The sequence below is a fragment of the Lepidothrix coronata genome, unplaced genomic scaffold, assembly GCF_001604755.1.
Source record: "Lepidothrix coronata isolate B3197 unplaced genomic scaffold, Lepidothrix_coronata-1.0 Scaffold31, whole genome shotgun sequence".
Lineage (NCBI taxonomy): Eukaryota > Metazoa > Chordata > Aves > Passeriformes > Pipridae > Lepidothrix > Lepidothrix coronata.
This window is the reverse complement of record NW_016690211.1, coordinates 452,913-470,768: the sequence shown is the minus strand read 5'-3', so window position 1 is coordinate 470,768 and position 17,856 is coordinate 452,913. Positions and strand designations below refer to the sequence as shown.

The window sequence follows — 17,856 nt, the reverse complement described above, 5'->3', positions numbered from 1 at the left end:
TTACAGGCATTCTTACATGAGTTTCTTTCCACCTTCTTGCCCCCAACGTATCCCTCTCTGGAGGCACTTCCCTCCTTGACCTATCTGTTATGTGAGAATGTTGTTCTGAAGGCACCAGGAGCCTCTGTCTCATACTGCTCTCCTTTCCTAGCAGATATCTCATGATTGTACTCTCCCATTGCCATTCAGTCAGTTGTATCAGGTTCTTTGTTTAGGGTTTGTTTTGTTTGTGTTTTTTCACTTTTATTATTAACCAGATAATTTAGCAGTTCTTCCTCCCTCTGTGTTCTGGACCTCAGAGCAAGTATATAGATCATCCTCAGTATGTCAAGAGTCCCTCTACGTTTTCTTTTTTGGTTCATATATAAGGCATGCATCTTTAGATCAGTATTCCAGATCGAGGTCTTACTACAGCAAGTTCCAGTTATGTCAGTTAAATCATCACTTTTGTCTTAAATTAAATCTGAGATCTTAAATAAGACCTGAGTTCTGTGTTAAAAAATATATTCACCAGTGTTGCATTAAATATCTAAGATGCGCAGAGGATTTAAGGCTATTTCATGGTCAATCTGTGTCTCTATTATCACCTCTTCTTTTTAGACCTGTGCTAACTCAGAAGTGCCTCTCACTAGGCAGTGGGCCATTTCCTCCATTCCCAAGCTGATGCCCATCCTTTTTGAGCTGTTGGTGTAGCATCATCCTGCTGGTGAAGATGATGGTGTCCTCCTAGGAGGACCACATGTGGCCCTGATCTGTTGTCCTTCCCTGAGCTTTCTTGGGGTTACTCCTCTCCGTCTAAGTAGTGCCATGCAGCCAGGGAGGTGGCAGAAATTTGGATACAGTTTCTGGGCAGAAACATTTTACAAGAGTCTCCCTTTACACTCATGCTCTTGGGCTTACAAGCTCCTTCTACAGCTCTTCTGCCAGAGCCAAGCCTTGCGTACACATCTGCAAGAGCAGGCCTGAAGGCTGCAAGCTCAAAGCTGCTGCTTTCTCCTGCCTTCCTGGTGCACAGCTCACTGAGCAGCATCCGCTGCTAGAAAATAAATCCCTGAAAGAATCCAGTCAACCAGACTTGACTCACGTCGGGGTTTTTTTCTTGTTTCATAGATCCTAATGATCATGAAAAAAAAACCTTTCTCACCCTCTTGCTTGCTAACCCCCAGCTCTCATTGCTTCCTGGTTGTTTATGTGCCTCACTCTCAGAAGTGCAGGAAATTGGGGACTTCACCTGCCCAACTCTTGTCCCAGGAGACTGGGTAGTTGCCTCCCTTAGATGCTTTATGGGGTTGATTCAGTCTAAAGTAAGCCACTGCTGCTAGTAAGAGAAGGGAGCCCATTGATGTCCTCACCCTTCATGTATGCTGCTGCCCATCCCTCATGCAGCTTGGTGGGGAGGTAAGTCAGAGACGTGACCAGTTTAAGACTCTCAGCCCAAAATCACTGGCATGGAGGAGGCAGAGCTGCCTCCAGCAGGGGCATCAGCCACGTTCAGTCACTGGTGAGACTGAAGTATTGCGCTTTGCCCTTTCAGCAGTCCTTGGAATGGGTTTGGCTGGAGTGTCTCCTCTGCTTCGCTAAGAGCCCTGGAGTTGTGGCAGGAGCATCCGCTCGGCTCTCCAATTCCCATTTTACCGGGAAGGTCAGGAGCTAATGGTGACCTTTTATTCCCTTGCTGAGGAGAGCAGCTGGTGCCCTCAAGTGGCAAATCGCAGAAGGAGAGCGGCCCGGCCGGCGAGCCGGCGTTGGGGTGCTGGGCTGGGGCTGTTGAACACCTGCAGTGGTTTTGGCACTTCTAACCATGCTGTTTACCCCTTGCAGGACAAGACGGTGTGGTGATCGTGGCAGGAAGGACACTTTGTTCCCAGCGGAGTGGGGACCCCGACGGCAGGCATACCTGGACAGCCAGAGACACTCCCCATTGCTTCATCCACTAACAGCCAGTCCGTAGGGCTGGCTGTGCTGTGTACACCAAACATCCTGCCTTGACTGTGATTTTGGTCAGTCAGAACCACCCCCCCCAAAAAAAAAAATCTCCCTAAGATTAGATGGAGTTTGCTTTGGATCTGCAGCCCCACTCCAGCATGTCCCCAGAGGCTGCAGGGGGCCACGGCAGACGACCAGGGAGCCGACTGGGGCCGGAGCTGATGCCGTGAGGGGATGCACGGGGACAGCGATGCCCATCACACAGGACAACGCAGGGGTCTTCCTCCCCCTCCTGTGCCAGTGGCTGCAGAACAGCCGTCGGGAGGGGGCCGAGGGAGCCGAGCAGCAGCTCTGCCGCTCGGCCGTCCAGAAGCTGAGTGAGTACATCCAGCTCAACTTCTCTGTGGATGAGAGCACACTGCAGCCAGGGAGCTGTGGGACTCTGGATACAGAGATCTGCACCATGTACCTGGCCCAGGAGATGCGAAAAAACGAGGTTCTAGGTTTGAGCTTTGGGAATATCCCTGCTCTGGGGGACTATGGGGAGAAGCGTCGGGTAGGAAAGAAGAGGAAGGGGCATAAGGGGCCTGTGCTTGACGTTGGGTGCATCTGGGTGACGGACTTGAAGAAAAACAGCCCGGCCGGGAAGTGTGGGAGAGTGCGCCTGAAAGACGAGATCCTCTCTCTGAACGGCCAGCTGATGGTCGGCGTGGATGTCACTGGAGCAAGGTAAGAGGGGAAAAGCAGCCACCAGCAGCTGTCTCTTGTGGCACATGCTGCAAGTCATCAGCTGGTGCTGATGAAAGTCCAGGAGCAGATGTTTTGGCCTCTGCTTTCCAGCCCCTGAGAGAGCTCTGGGTTCATTCTTAAGGTCTGCAGAAAATAAGTAACGAGAGCAAATTGATAATTACCTTACATATGCTACTCACACTTCCACTGGAAAATTTTCAGAGGTCATTGTGTCAAAAAATAGTATGTTGTAAGCATCAGAGGGGCTCCACTAAAACAGGAGTCTTCCTGAGTTTGTATAAAACTGTTTCCTTAAGTAAAAATGAACACAGATGCAGCAGCTCTGAAAGATATTTTTACAGGTGCTTCTTATTTTTGTTTGAAACATTTGAGTTGAGGGAAGCTTTTTTGACAGCTAAATGTTGTCTGAGACTTTTTCAAAGCAAGACATTTTTGTGTTTTCCACATTGGAACAACTTAATTTTAATAAATTCCCTTTGATTTTAATGCATTTGCTCTCTTCTGTTTCCTGTCCCAGAAAACTTGAAACCTTTAAGACTTCAAATCAGACATGAAGGTTTTTGCAATGATATAGATTATTTTTGTGGTGTTTTTTTAATTCAGCTACTCCACGCTGTAAATTTGTTATTGTCCCAGTCTTGCTCTTTGTGGGCTGGCAGACTTTCTCACATTTCTCTTTGCAAAGGCAAAAACCTTTCTCTGCTAATGATGTGGATGCAAATGTTCCTTCATACCTGAGGTTGCAATGTACCTGAGAGCATGAAATCTTCCCCCTCTTGCCAAAGTGGGTTTATCTTGGGAATGGACAGTTTTGGAAACCAAGTGCTAGTGGAGTGCTCCCAACAGGCAGTGGATGTGGCAGGAGTTAGGGGTAACTATCACTCCCAGTTCTGCCATGTGACTGAATAAAAGCAGTGAGTCCTCAATCTGTGGGCACTGGGCAGCTCAACCCATCTGTGGTTTTATAGGTGTGAAAAAAACGCTCCGTAATTCCTGACCTGTCATTCAATGAATGTATAAATATTGCTACCAGGGCGGTATCAGTCAGTGGGTACCTCCAAATTCAAGAGGGTTTGTGGCAGAAAGCAGTTAGTTTGCTGTTTCCCCTTTGCCAAATGTCACTGTTCCTAAATCCAAGGAATCCAATACAGTGCATAAGAGCAGCACAACACGTGGAGGAGCTGGTTGTGCGTATCACTCATCTGTCTCTCCTTGCTAGGAAAGCTGAATCTGACTTCTTTAAAGACAAGTTATTTATTTAAATTCCACCTGATTTCCATGTAAACAGCAGAAACAGGTTGATTATTGCGGAACTTATTTCTTTTTTTTTTTCTTTCTTTTGATTTAGAGAAACATTATGTGGTAATAAAATCATCAAAGCTCTTTGCTTAACAGCGTATTATTACATTAGAGAGGAATAATGTAGGTGGTGTCATTTTTGGTGATGTTAGTGATTTAGGGAAAATTACTGCTCTCTTCAGACTTAGAAAATTGTGTGTGTCTATCAAACACAATTACAGGGAAATGAGCTGTATTGGAGTATGGAATAAAGGTTAGTCAAAACTCTGTCTATTTATTTATCTTCTGTCTATACAACTGTATCTCTAAACCACATGGGTTATGTTCCCCCAGACAACAACTTCCTATGTATATTGGAACTACTCTACTCTTTTTGGCTCTTACTCATTTACTGGAGGGAGGCTCTTAGTATTTCTGCAGATGACAGATGAATCCTTCATTTCTTGAGCATAACTGAATGGGGCTTCATCGGGCAAGTCCTGGGAGAATTGCAAAAGAATTATTTTGTCATGAATATCATTCAGTTTGAAATATTTCATTATGAATTTCATCAAGCATAGCTGCAGTGCTTGGACACAGCTACCATATACATCTAATCTTAAAAGTCAGCGCTAAATACGTTTCCAAAGTCAAACTATTTTTAAAGAAAGCAGAGTAAGATACATTACCAGTGTTGACAGTGTGGTAGAAACATGAGATATGATTATAATTTTGTCATTGAGAAAACCCAACCACTGCTTTAAAATACCATGTTTCTCATTGCCAAAAATGACCAAACATTGCCATGTGTGGGAATACAGTCAGAGAACAGGAGGACTTCTTTTTAACCCACAAACTGGAGCTGCTTCCCAAAAATGAACCGAGAAATGTTTTGGCAGCCGTACCTTTGCACAGCGTTTCTTAGTCTCTCCTCTTCAGCCAGTGTCCTGGGCAGAGTTGCTAGGACTCCTGAGCACAAGATGTGGCATGCCAAATGTCAGGGAAAACAGTTTATTCTCAAAGATACTGAGAAAGTCCTTCAGGAATCAGGTCTGCAATGGAGAGGGAGTTTCAACTGACACTGCTAAAGGTGAAGCTTTTACTTTACCTGAAGTTGATGGTTTTCAGCAGAGCCAAGGTCTTTCCTGAATGCTTCCTGCTACTGCATATTACATGTACATGCTCCAGGATAGCTGAAACTATGATGGTAATGTTGTGTTCCTCCTAACAGGTCAGTGGTATTAGTAGTTGTGTGGTATGTGGACATTCTAAACACAGTACTGCTTCTCTGTATGTGCTCACAGCTGATTACAGAGCACAGTTCAGAATGTCTAACAAAATCACAGGTGGCAAAGTGTGCATAGCACTTTGTGCTGCTTTCTGTGGCAGTCAATAACAGTCCTGGGTTTTGCTAGATGAAATCTTGAGGTTCTTTGTCAAAAAAGTTCTTGCTGGTGCTGGAAACACAACATGCTGTCCCTGGCTGTAATTAGAGACAAATTCTGCTGTGAACAGCAGTCTTCAGGAGGGCGATCTTCTTCTTTATCCCCTTGGGAGCCCTGCACACAAGGAGCAGATCTGTGCCTGCAGAGCAGTACAACTGCTGTGACAGTGGGAGCAGGGTACAGGGACCTTTCCTGTGTCTGAGAAGCGCTGCTCAAAAATCTGACAGTGTGGTTGGAAAACTTGTTTCAGCAGAGCACTCCTTTCAAGGCACTTTTTTATTGAGATCCCCCTTCCTCAGAAGTTTGAATGGCAGGATTTTTTAAAATAGATTGCTTTGCTCCTCCAATAGAAGTATTTTCTTGTTGGGAAGAACATTCTTCCTCTCCAGATGTTGTCACTATTTGATATTCAAGTGCAGTGCTCCAGTTTTGCATTTTCCATGGGGTGCTGCTTCCTGCCCTGCTGTGGTGAGACACTGTCACTGCCTCAGGAGGCTGGATGTCCTCGCCATGGCTACTCTGTTCCTGCACTGGCAGCCCTGCTTGTCTCTGGAGCATCGACAAGATTTTGTTGCATCCTGTTATTCAGCAGTGTGTTCAAAATGCTTCCATGTGCCCTGAATGGCTTGTGGAGATAACATGTATGGGAACAAGGATCAGTGAATCAGCGGGGGCCCTCAGGTTAAGTTTTGGGTAATGAACCCATTTTTTAGTAGGGTCAGGTCTTAAGGTGTGTTATGGTGGAAGGGGAGGATTTCAGGTTTCTGTGCCTCTGATGGGATTGTGTTTCTCTTGAAATTTTGGGGGATTTAATTTCTGCTTGGCAGTTCAATCTCCTTTATACATAATTTCTATTATGGAAAAATCACCCCAAGAAAACTATCTGTGGTCATCGCAGAAAGCTTTGTCTCACTGCACCCCACCTCCCAGGCATGTCAGGTTGCATGGATTGATCGGTCTGTTTTACTGTTTCCTCACCTCCTTCCTAAATTTAGCAAATGTGCTGCCAACACAAAGTGCTGCTCAGTGTAAGCAGCTGCCTTGCCTGGTGTTAGTAGGACCTTGATTATGTTCATAAGAAAATATTTTTGTTTTATTAGGAAAACAAATGGAAATTTATCCTGTCCCTTTGCCCTTGGCCAAGGGGTAAACTTGTCTGTGGGAGCTCCTTGTTAAAATATTAACAGCACTGACTACACATAGAAAAACAAATACAGTGGTCCTGGAGACTGTAGCCTCCAAACACAAGCTCAGGGAATAGATTTCTCATAACTGACCTAAAAAATGCCCCCAACCTGTTGTGGTATTGAATTAATTTCCTTTTTTATATCATATTACCAATCTTCATGCTGCTAAGTGATGGATCAGGGCACAGAGGCTGAGACCTGGGGCTTGTTATCACGGGCAAGGATGAGAAGCCGATGCTGACATGCCCTCCAAGCTGCCTGGTGCGTGAGTCCTGAGGATGGAAAACAAGCAGCACGCAGGGATTTTGGCAGAGGGTTTTCTCCTCCAGTTGAGCTGCTGTGAGCTGGGATACAGCAAATGTGTGCTCAACCTGTGCAAAATGAGAGAAAGCCTATGGATGTCTAATGTTTCCCAGGCACAGCCCAAGTCTTTCTGTGCTCCTGAAGTCTGGCTGCTGTATTTTACACTGATAATGGATATAAATACCCCTCCTTGATTTTGGATATAAATTCCTCTGCTTTTCCCCCTCCCCCACCCTTAAAATATTGCAGGACTAAGAAACTAAGAGGGAGTTGTTTTTCTTCCCTTCTTTTATGTCTCCCAGAAAGGTATGAGCAGACTTAGCCACACGTGTTGAGAAATAAATTGCTCTGAAGAAATGAGCTTTATTCCAAATCCTCTCTTAAGAGCCAAAGTCTTAAGCAGAAGGTCACTAATCCCCAGACTCAGCAGAGATCATTTAGCTTGTTTGTCCTCTTTGCTTTGCTAATCTGAGTGTGTGTTCGCTCAGTTTCCCCTCCTCACCCTCCTGTTCCTGCCGTTCCTCTCCATCTCTCCATGCCAAGCCCAGCATCTGCAGAAGCAAAACTTGTAGCCACAGTCATTTGCAGCATTCCATCACTACAACTGCCTCCTCAACAGACTCCCCAGACCCCTCATCCTCCTCAGATTTGCATCTCATTTACGTTCTTGCTTAGCGCAGTTTTATCTAACACCTATGAAAAATGATGGAAAGACTTCCATTGATTTAAACAGCTTATGTCCCATATGTGTTTGTGCCAAAATTTTGGGAATAATATGCTTGCTATTGCCTTCTATGCACTACTGCCACTGAACAACAGAGCTGTCCTCTCTTGGTAGGAAGCGTGATCCCCAGGAGCATACATGTATAAGTAGGCAACATCCCAAGGGTCATCTGCTGAAATTGCTCCCAGTCCTGTCTCCGCACGCTTGCTTTTCAGAGGGATTGCATCAGGCTTGGGCAGAGAGGTTGGTGGTGTTGCCTTAGGAGATGTAAAATTTCCAGAGGGTATAAGAGAGTTGTCCTACACTTTTTTTTTTGTGCTTTGGTTTTGTTCCATTGAGCTGTGAGCGCTCTGATTAGAAGGCTGTACCTTGCTGCCAAATGTGCGGCTGTGCATCTACATTTAATTTGCTGTTCTGACCACACTGTAATTACAAGAGAACCAGCCCAGTGTTTGGGAGGGAGCTCTGCCCTCTCCACTCATCCACTGTGGGAACATCTTGTTTTGGTGAATTAGCCTTGTGACTTGTCATTTACCCTGATACCAAAGTGCCAGCAATATCCCTTTTCCATCCTGAGTGGGATTTTCAGCCTCACACACAGCAAGCATCCCATGCTCTCAGGTCATCTAGAAGCACAGTCAGGATGCAGCAGAACATGGCTAATTGGCAAACTGCTGGAATGTGCAGAATAGATTCACTTTTTTCTATTGCCCAGCCAACGAACAGGTGAGGCCTTCAGCTACAGCAGCAATTTTCACCACCTCTCCAACATTGCATTTACTAGCACAGAACAGTGTTTTAGCCATCAATAATTAAAAATACAGATGTTCAAAAACACAAGCAAGGAACATTTCATGCCCCTTATTCTTACTCCTTCTATAATGCTTGTGCCCTTACACACCAATTTGCAGTGTGCAGTCCTTCACAGCATCTCTTCTAATCTGTAAATGTAAATTTCTCTTTATATTCTGGGAGTCCAAAGTTTTGCACAAAGAAAGCTGTGGGCTAAAGACTGATTTCCATGAGATAGAAGCTCAGAGTGATGCAAGAGGAGGAGGCAATTGGAGCCAGGTTACTGAGAGGTTGTAATTTCCAGCCTGTACTGACTGATGTGCTATGAGTTTCAGAAAGGCACAGCTTCTCCAGTCCTTATTGAAATTTTTTTTTTTCTCATAGGATTGGGCTAAGTGAGCAGCATTTCCCTTCTCCAATGGGTTTTGGGGCTGCTCCGCAAGCAGGCCTTGATCATATCTTCTTGCCACCTCATGTACCTTTGGGTGTGATGGTTGCTGTCCTGGACATATACTAGAACTGAACTGTGACCCTCCAAAGCTAAAAGCATTAACAGTGATGGCAGCTTAAAACCTAGTTATCCTCTGTCACTGGGAATCAGGCCTGGATTGGGAAGGACAGGAGCAGGGAGGCTTGAAAGATGATGAACAGGAGACGGTTCCACAGGCAGAGGCTCAACAACAACCTCAGAGAGATGATTTGTCAGCATGAACCTGCCATCTACGGACATAAGTGACAGGACAAATATAAGAAATGTAGGTATGATCGGGAAAGAGGCAGGTGTGTAACTACAGAGACAGCTGCTGCAGTGGATGGCTTTGGGGATGGGCTTTTTTTTAACGTGGAAAACTCATTGCTTATTTTAGGTGATGTCACACTTGCCTCCAGCTCTAAGCAGTATCACATGCTCCTTGAAACTTATTTTTCTGTCTCCTTTTTATCAGATGTGGGCTAAGAGAGGAAGGGTGTATGCATCAATTGCAGACTCTGCAGCATCACTCACTGTACTTGCTGCTTTCTCTGGGTAAAGTTTATGATGCTCAGCAAGATCAACTGGGCCTCAAATGGGAAACACTTTTAACAGACCAGTACCAGTGAAAAGATAAGTTGTCAGGCATTGCCACAAAATTTGGGGCTGTTCAGGAAGACTGCTACCTGCCAAAGCAGGACAAGAGTAGGGCAAATGTGATTATTACCAGCAAACTTCACTCTAGAGCATCCAAGTTTCAGGAAGCCCAGCCACACTGAAGCCTCTTTAACAAGACTGTGAGAAACTAGAGGTGGAAAATGGATTCAGGCTTTTTCAAAATAAAACCAAATAGTTGGAATGTGACTGAAGGAGATTATTGTTTCTGTTGATGCCTAAGACTCTTTTCTATTGTTTAAAAAGGTGACAAGGTCTGTTTTTTTCCCCTTCTCCATAGCAAGTATTATAGATAACCAGATGATCTTCTAAAAAAAACACCAACAACTGGCAAAACAAATAATTGATTAATAATGCAATAACTTTGACTGTGTTTCCTAGTCCGTTACATGATCACTAGAATGGGTTCAGGCTAGCAGAGTAACTATGTGATGTAACAAAAGTCAGTGAAGTCCTTCTTCTCATCCTCGTACATTTTGATCAGTGTCTCTTTGTGCTGCTATAATTGAAGAATTACTAAGTGCTTGACAATTTTTCATAGCCTGGGTTATTTTTATTCCAGTAGTGAAGAGGAAAACATAGACATGGTAACCAGTAAACTTCGTGTTACCATATATCTGAATACAGAGCCCAGATGAGGAAAATAGACTGGAGGTTGGGGAGTTCCTTCTTGAAAACTCGTGGATGACAAATGGACCCAAACCAGTGCGTGATGTTCTCACTGAAAATCGTTTCTAACAAACACTAATTGTTCTGCTGAAAACAACATTCCATGTTTTCATCTGTAGTAGGGTTGTACTAAAACAGATTTTTTCTCGGTTTCCTCTAGAGGGCAATGTCATATAAATATTTTAAGCAATTTTTGGGTTCTGTCAACCGGGAATTTAGCCTGTCTTATCTAAGAATTTTTAAGACAGCAGTGAAAAGTGTTTCTTTACGTGCTTTTAGAATGTGTACATACATAATATAGTCTGTTTCTTAGGCTTGTTCAGAGCAGTATCTAATCCCTTTAAGGAGCACAGAAATGCATTTTGGGCAGATTTGCCTATGCCGGAATGCAGAGAGGAAACTGCTGCTGAAGACCTGACTCCCTTCTCTACCTGTGCAACTTCAAGGACTTCCAGTGGCTACTCCTTATGTAACAATTGTAAAAAAGATATAATCCAGTCCTCTAAGAATGAAGTTACCATTTGCTATAGTTTATGTTGGTACCTGGAACTTCAGAGCAGAGGATAACTCTGAATACCAAGTCTGAGTGGTTCATAGGACCTAGGAAACAGAAGCGTGTGTGTTACTATTTATTTCCCTAAAAATTTATGTGTTCCCAAGTTTGTTAACCATATTGCTTGTTTGATGGCTGTTAGTAACAATGCAATTTTCAAATTAATTGTCCACATAAACAGCTGCTAAAATTAGTATGAATCAAAGGTGGCCACTCTGGACCTTAATTTAACTTAAAGGATATTTTCAGTCACTGTAGTACAGAAATGGCAAATATAGACAAAGGCTGTTTTATTTTCCTTAAAACTCGGGTGTGTAATTTGAAACACATTTCCATGGGCATAAACTTCTTTGTTTTTTGCCTGTATCATTACCTTTCTCCCTTCTCCCAAGCTGACATTACTAAAAGGGAAATTTGCTCTTGACATTCCAACATGAAAACGGCTTTAGGAAAATCCTTTTAGAATTTAGTCTCCTTTCCCCTCCTGATGGTCACTAGTTCTTTGGAGAATCATTATAAAGGCCTTATTGGATTAACTTCCAAATCTCATACATTTACTAAATTTGTGGGTTATAATTCTTTGTAAAATATTTTTTCCAAAGAAATAGTGGGCAATCTGCAGTTGCCAGGGTCTCTAAATGAATAAACCTGTTTGTTTGTTTTTCCCCAAACAGGAAAAGCAATTATTTTAAGTAAAACACTTATTCCCAAAAGTGCTCTATTTGAAAACAATGGCCTGTGAATAAAAAAGGCAATAGTTGCATTGGCTTCAAAGACAGCAGACATTAGGCAGCAAAGCAAGATTTGCACTCTTCTTTTGAGTAACAGCATCTCTAAGAAAAATCTGAGGACACAGCTTTTCTGCAGCTTTTACAAGCTTAAATAGGTGATAATTGCTTTTTAATTACTGCTGCTGGCCAGGAAGGACTTTTTCCTAAACCATGTCTTAACAGAAATATGATAAGCAGTTGGTAAATTTTAAATTCCTGAGAAAAATTTTTAGAGAAACTAGTGGAAACTAATTATTCATAGTTTCATTTCTCATGCTGCATCAGAAGCTTCGTGCTTGAACCATATATTCATCACCACCTAGGTTTAGGGCTTGTGTTTAGATCTCACTGTTTCTAAATTAGCTATCAGCTTAATGCTTAATCATGGGGATTATTCTTTGCCTTTGGCTGGAAGGAGCTATGTTTGGGGCTGTAGGTGTGTGGGGAGGTTGATTCACCCTGATCCGGGATCTCTGTACGTTGGTAGCCCAGGGAATCTCACTCTTGCCTGGCTGCAGGTCCTGAAGGAACCACCAAGGTTCACAATTTTGCCTCCTCCTGCTCACTCTCTCTTCCTTCCTTGCTGGTGAGTGGTCTGCAGTGCAGCTTTCTTGCTGCTATGCCCAAGGCCTCTGACAGCTCCATAACACTGTGGGTTTCGGTGGAATTGCTTCCCACTTCCCTGCAATTTGCCCTCCAAATTTCCTCCTGCCACTCCATATCTGTCCCAGCAATATACAAAATAGTCTCCTCTCTGATCTGCTTTTCTATCATGGCCTGCATTTGAAAAGTAAGCAGTATATACAGCAGAGCAGAAAATTGTTTAGTAATCTAGCCAGTTTCATCAGGATGAACTGTGTGGTTAAAATAAATCGGATTTCAAGAATTCAGCAGTTATGCTGTGGAGAAAGAAATAATAGTTTAAAAAAGTGTACAGATGCCAAATGGATTAGAACTTAATGGCTGGTGTGTAGAATTCAAAATCAACAAGGATTTACTACAAGGCTCTGCTTTAAATATATAAATGGACTCTCAATAGTGGATGAGAAAGGCAGAATCTTAGTGCTTTATGAGAATGATTTTGTGACTCAAATGTTTTCTCCGATGACCTGCGATTCAAATTAGAAACCGTGGAAATGAATTTAAGGGGCATCATCATTAAAAAAAAAAAGTCATTCAAGTTAGTAGAGAAGTAAACATCTGTCTTGAGAGAGGTAGATTTAAGAGCTTCAAAACAAAAGAGGTAAACAAGAAGAGGGTAGAAAAAATTTAGGATGGAAGAAGGACTTAGAAATTCATTAATTCTGGCTTGCTGAATAATAATCATAAGTGTTTTGTCTAATATGTAATTAAATTAGATATTATCTGTTAAAAGTGTTCAGCCTGCTCTAATAACCAAGGAAACCAATCCTGAGTCCAGGTGTTAGCTCCTACACTCCCTAAGGTTTTCCTGACCTTGGGGATATTCTCTCATTTAATGATAGTATCAATAATAGTATTAAAGAATAGGAGAAGGCATAGTCTCCTCTTTTATATAATCTTCAACATGCACAGCAGCACACCTGGGACCTGCTGCCCGTGTCCTACATTAAAGGAGTCATGCGTGACTTGGCAAAGCCAAGATCTCTAGATTAAAAAATGTCAGATACCATGCTGTATACCAAGTCATAAGCTGCTGCAAGAATCTAGCATGAGCCCAATGTAAAGAACCAGTTTAAATTCCATGTAAAGTTTTGACTCCCTCACATTTTAGTGGCATTTACTACTTCCTTTTAGCTCCTGCTGTTCTCTGCAGCAAGCCCATGCTGGTTCCGTCTTTACCTTCCATTTCTCTTCTGCATGCTTCTATTTTAAGTCATTGATGTGTAAGTTATTTTTGCATAAACTGTGTATGACTTAGAGCTATGTGTCTGCCTCCCGTCAGGGTCTTACAGCCTAATGGATAGCACGTGTGGACTTAAAAAGTGTTGGGTCCTGGTCAAGCCTTTTCCCCACACTGTGAACAAGTCATGGCCCCAGTGACAGGGAGGTGATGACAGCAGCTCTCATTTCTGCAGGTGCTTGAGATCTCGGGGGGAAAAGCACTTTATTAAATGCTGTGTTTTACGGTGGAGTATTTCTTTCCAGGTACTTGCCTGTCTGTTGGAGGGTTATAAAGACAGAGCAGCTTCATAAGGGCTAAAATTCTTTGAAATACCTGTTTCTGCAGAAGTACATTTGAGCAATACAAATAAGCCCTAGCTTAGGAGATACCTGCTTGGTTATGAATTTAGCTATTATCCAGTCTTCCTAAGTGTCTCCAAGAGGCGTCAGTGTACACAAGTGAGACTTTACCTGTGGAGTTTTCCTAGAATAATGACAGAATGGAAAGATTGAATTCTGTTTTTCTGAGCCCTTGAAGCCAAAAGCCTGTCCTTTTCTGCGCCTAGTGCTAGCTTTGTGGAAAAAAAAAAAAAAGAATACAGCCTTGTTTTTGTCATGGTGCTCTAGCCAACACACAGCTGAAGTCTGATGTCTGATTTCCAGAGACGGTATTTGAGATTTGTTGTGAAGTGAGAAGGTCCAAAGCCAAGCCTGCTGGAGCTGCCAGTTTTCTGGTCGGAGTGCTTGCTCTAGTTTATAAAGCTTTGCATATTATACCCTCACTGTGTTGTCTTTTAGAGCTGAAAGAATGCAAAAGTCTAGCAGGGCAGCTTTGGACAAGGGAATGTGTATTTATTGGGGAAAATGGGGCTTTATTGGGGAAAATGTGATGAAATGGCTTCCTATTCAACACAACTCTTATTTGGTGACAACTTCCTTGCAAGCACAAACAGACTTATTGGGAAACTGAGGAGGAATCAGTATCAAAGATAAGCATGTGAGAAAAAGAAAAACAGGATGAAATATAACCATATAATTAATTTCATGGCTGCCTGGACACATACTGAGAATGGTCTGGTAATGCTGGGGGCATCCCCCTACTCCAGCCCCCAAACATTACCCTCTCTCATGCTCACTTCACACATGTCCCCCTTGTTCTATGGTCCCCAGTTTGCCAGTCATGGATCCCAGGGGCAATGTGCAGGAGTGGTGTAGCAGTTCCAGGTGCACACACAGGGAGGAGGTTTGTGCTGCTGTTCATGTTGTCCAGGGCATTCTGTTTCTGCAGCTCAGTTCCCGAGGCTCCTTTTCTGAGGACTAACTTGGTGCAGGGAATGGGACCAAAAAGTGAACATGAGGTCAGGCTGAGAGTTTCCATCCTGGTCACATTTTACTACCTGCTCTTTCAGTGGCATTCATCAAAGTCGCCTGAAAGTTCTGTCATGGAGAAATAGCTTGATTGAATATTTAAGTTTTAAACTTAGCATTGCTCTTATTTTTCCCCAAGTCACCTGCATATTAGAACTTTTAACCTTTAGATTGTGCCAATTGATCAAATGTTCCTGTGTGGTTATTAAAGTTTGATTTTTTTTTCCCTTTCAAATGATAGCAAAATCTGCTCCTGACTTGTGAGGAAGGCTTGAGACCTTACCAAATGAAAGCCTGAAACCATGGAAGAGCATTTGTTGCTCACACAACATACTTCTCTTTAAGTACAATCTGAAGGCAAATTATTTTTCATCCCCTGTTAAATGGATAAATAATCATTGAAAGGGAAGGAGGTGTCTCCCAAATGTTAGGAGATAGAGGAGCAGTTCCTCATTTTCATATGGGTAAGCATTATGGCAGGGCAAATTGATTAACTAAAAAGGTGACTCTTGGTTTATGTAAAAGGAGAAATGGGCCTGCAGGATGCTCAGATATGATCAGCTACCACAGACTGGTCCAAAAGAAAACATTAAACCTCAAAGAAATTAACACTAAACTAAGGAAAAATCATAAATCTTCAATCCAACAAGATAAAGAAATAGCCTAGGGAAAAAATTCAAACCAGATCAGAAATTCAAGAAAGATTCTGCCCATGGAGCTCATAGGCACAGTGTCTGAGATCTGCAATCAGTACCAGATGCTACTGATGCGGTGTGGAGCCTGTAACAAAGACATGCTGGACCCATTCAGCCCAAGCAGGAAGCCTTGCAGATTAAATTTGTATTAGTTGGAGCCTGTAGATTGCTTTAGCAAGCAAAATTGAGCCTGGGTGTTAAGATGATCTGGATCAAGAAATCCAAATTAGGTTTCCTCCTTAAAGAGGAACGAGCACATTTTGGCACCACTTTTTCATAACGGTTTTAGAAAGAAAATATTTGGAAACAGATGCAGTAAGTTTCTGTATATTAAATCCAGTCTGTGAAATAAATCTACTCTCTCTGACTGCACAAAACAGTCAGAAGACTCCTGGAACAAAATCCTGCCTAAATTTCATGTATGTTTTAAGGAAGACTCTTGAAACATTAATAAGTGGCGAGTGGATGGCACATTCTGACATGTGCTGGGAAGTATGCACAGACGAAATGCAGGATGGTTTGCAATGTTTAAAAAGCAAACAAGATGTGGGCTTCCACTTTGAATATCATAAGGATCACAGCATATTACATTAATGGAGGCTATTCTAGCATGGAATGAAAGCCACATTTGGAACAATCTCTGCAGCTCTGGTTTAGGACACTGGGGAGAGTAATATAAAATGACTCCAGGGTGGAGCACAGGTTGCTGGAGGGAGCAGCCACTGTTGTAACCTACATTATTTTGTAGTTAAAGAGAAGGGAAAAATGGTGCTTTGGTAGGAAATCCTAGTGAGCAGGCACATATGGGCAGTGAATTTCCCAAGGGGGAGTTAACCCCTGAACTGAAAGCTTGTGTAGCCCTATGTGCTATACAAGTCCCACTAGCTGGCAGTGCAAGTGGTGCCTAAGCATCCCACTGGGTGTTTGCAGAGGGGTAAAACACTCTGTTCCTTTGGCTGCTCTGAAAATGCACTATGCCAGAGCTCGCTTTACTCCTGGGGGGAGGTGTGTTTGAGTGTTGGTGTGCTCCCGGCAGCCTTCCTCAGCCAGAGGGGTGGGCCTTGACAGCATCATTGTACAGTTGAGGTCATGGCTGGGGCTACGAACTGGCACCAGCCTTCCTCTGCCTGGCCCTTCCATCTCTCATCTTTACCTTATGCTTAATCTCCCTTGTGCTTTTTCCGGGATGTGTGGTCACGTTCCATTTTGCGTCATGGCTAAATCACTTCCAAATACTGCAAGTGGGGAAAGGTAGGGAGAGCACCTGGAGGCACCATCCTGGAGTAGATTGACAGCAGCATCTTGATGGGTTCTCTGATCTCTTGTCCAAATTAATTTTCTCTGGTAGTTTTGGATATCCCAGCATGAGACCTGGACAATCGCAGGTGTGCAGAACCCTCCCAACCTGCAGCAGTGCCTTGCTGCCTCCAGCTTGGGGTTGGCAGGTCTGATGTAGATTTTTCCCCTATCTTTTGACCTCTTGGGTTTGTAATGAGATGTACATCGCGTGCTGTGTGTAGAGAGTCTTGTTGCTGGAAGATTCAGACTGCTGTTCTCGCGCACAGAAAACAAGCCCCGCTGATAGCTGCATTCCCCTAGGCTGCTGAGCACCCCGTGCAACATTTTACACTCAGCAGAGCTTAGCGGAGTTAAAAATAGTTCTTGTTGTCAAAATATTTCTTGGTAGTAAAAATGTCCTTAGGATACTTCGTGAAATGGTAACCTTTGGACCAACCGGGGTAAGGAAAAATCAGAACATGGTTTTTAACGCCACAAAAAAAAAAAAAAAAAGTTAATCTAAATTGTGCAATATGGGTGAAAGGTTAAGAGCAGAGAAAACTGGCATCACCTTGGGGAGGGAAAGAATGGAATTTAAACAGAGAGCTAAGGGTGAGTACATAATGTAAGATATTATATCTTCTTTAAGTATTTTTTCCTTCAGTGCTTGAAATTTTATCTGGGAGAAAATGTCTGACTCAGTGTAGTGCATGAAGGTCTTGCTGGGAGTCTTTGAATTCAAGGAAGGGTAAAACCTGGCCTTTCACTTTTAATTTGATTTTAAAGGGTAATTAAAATTCTAAATTTGGCTCCCAAGTTGTAATTTCTAAAAACAAGCTTAGATAAGTGTTTCCACCCTAGGAAAAAAACACCCTCAGTGATAAAAGATTGCTTTGAGCAAATGCATGTTCCTGTGTGGAGTCTCAGACCTGGGTCATACACTGTAAATAAGTGAATGTATTAAGTGAACAGAAATTTAAATTAACAGAGGGCATTACTGAGAGAAATGCATACAATAAATAGGGAGTGAGTTGTGAAAGATGGCTTGATGATTTTTTCGTTTTAATAACTGTAGCCAGAGTTAAATGTATCAGATAAGGCAAATTGCTTT

At 42.9% G+C, this 17,856-nt stretch overlaps 1 protein-coding gene across 5 annotated transcripts in view; it reads left to right on the top strand.

The window, feature by feature from the left end:
- The window catches only part of PDZD2 (PDZ domain containing 2), a 206,183-nt gene that overhangs the window by 64,556 nt on the left and 123,771 nt on the right, over nt 1-17,856 (top strand). For all 5 annotated transcript variants that reach the window (XM_017811307.1, XM_017811308.1, XM_017811310.1 and 2 more), the window contains one exon: nt 1,822-2,655. In XM_017811307.1, the coding sequence (XP_017666796.1) occupies nt 2,177-2,655 (479 nt within the window). In that variant the 5' untranslated portion in view covers nt 1,822-2,176. The remainder of the gene's footprint in view (nt 1-1,821; nt 2,656-17,856) is intronic.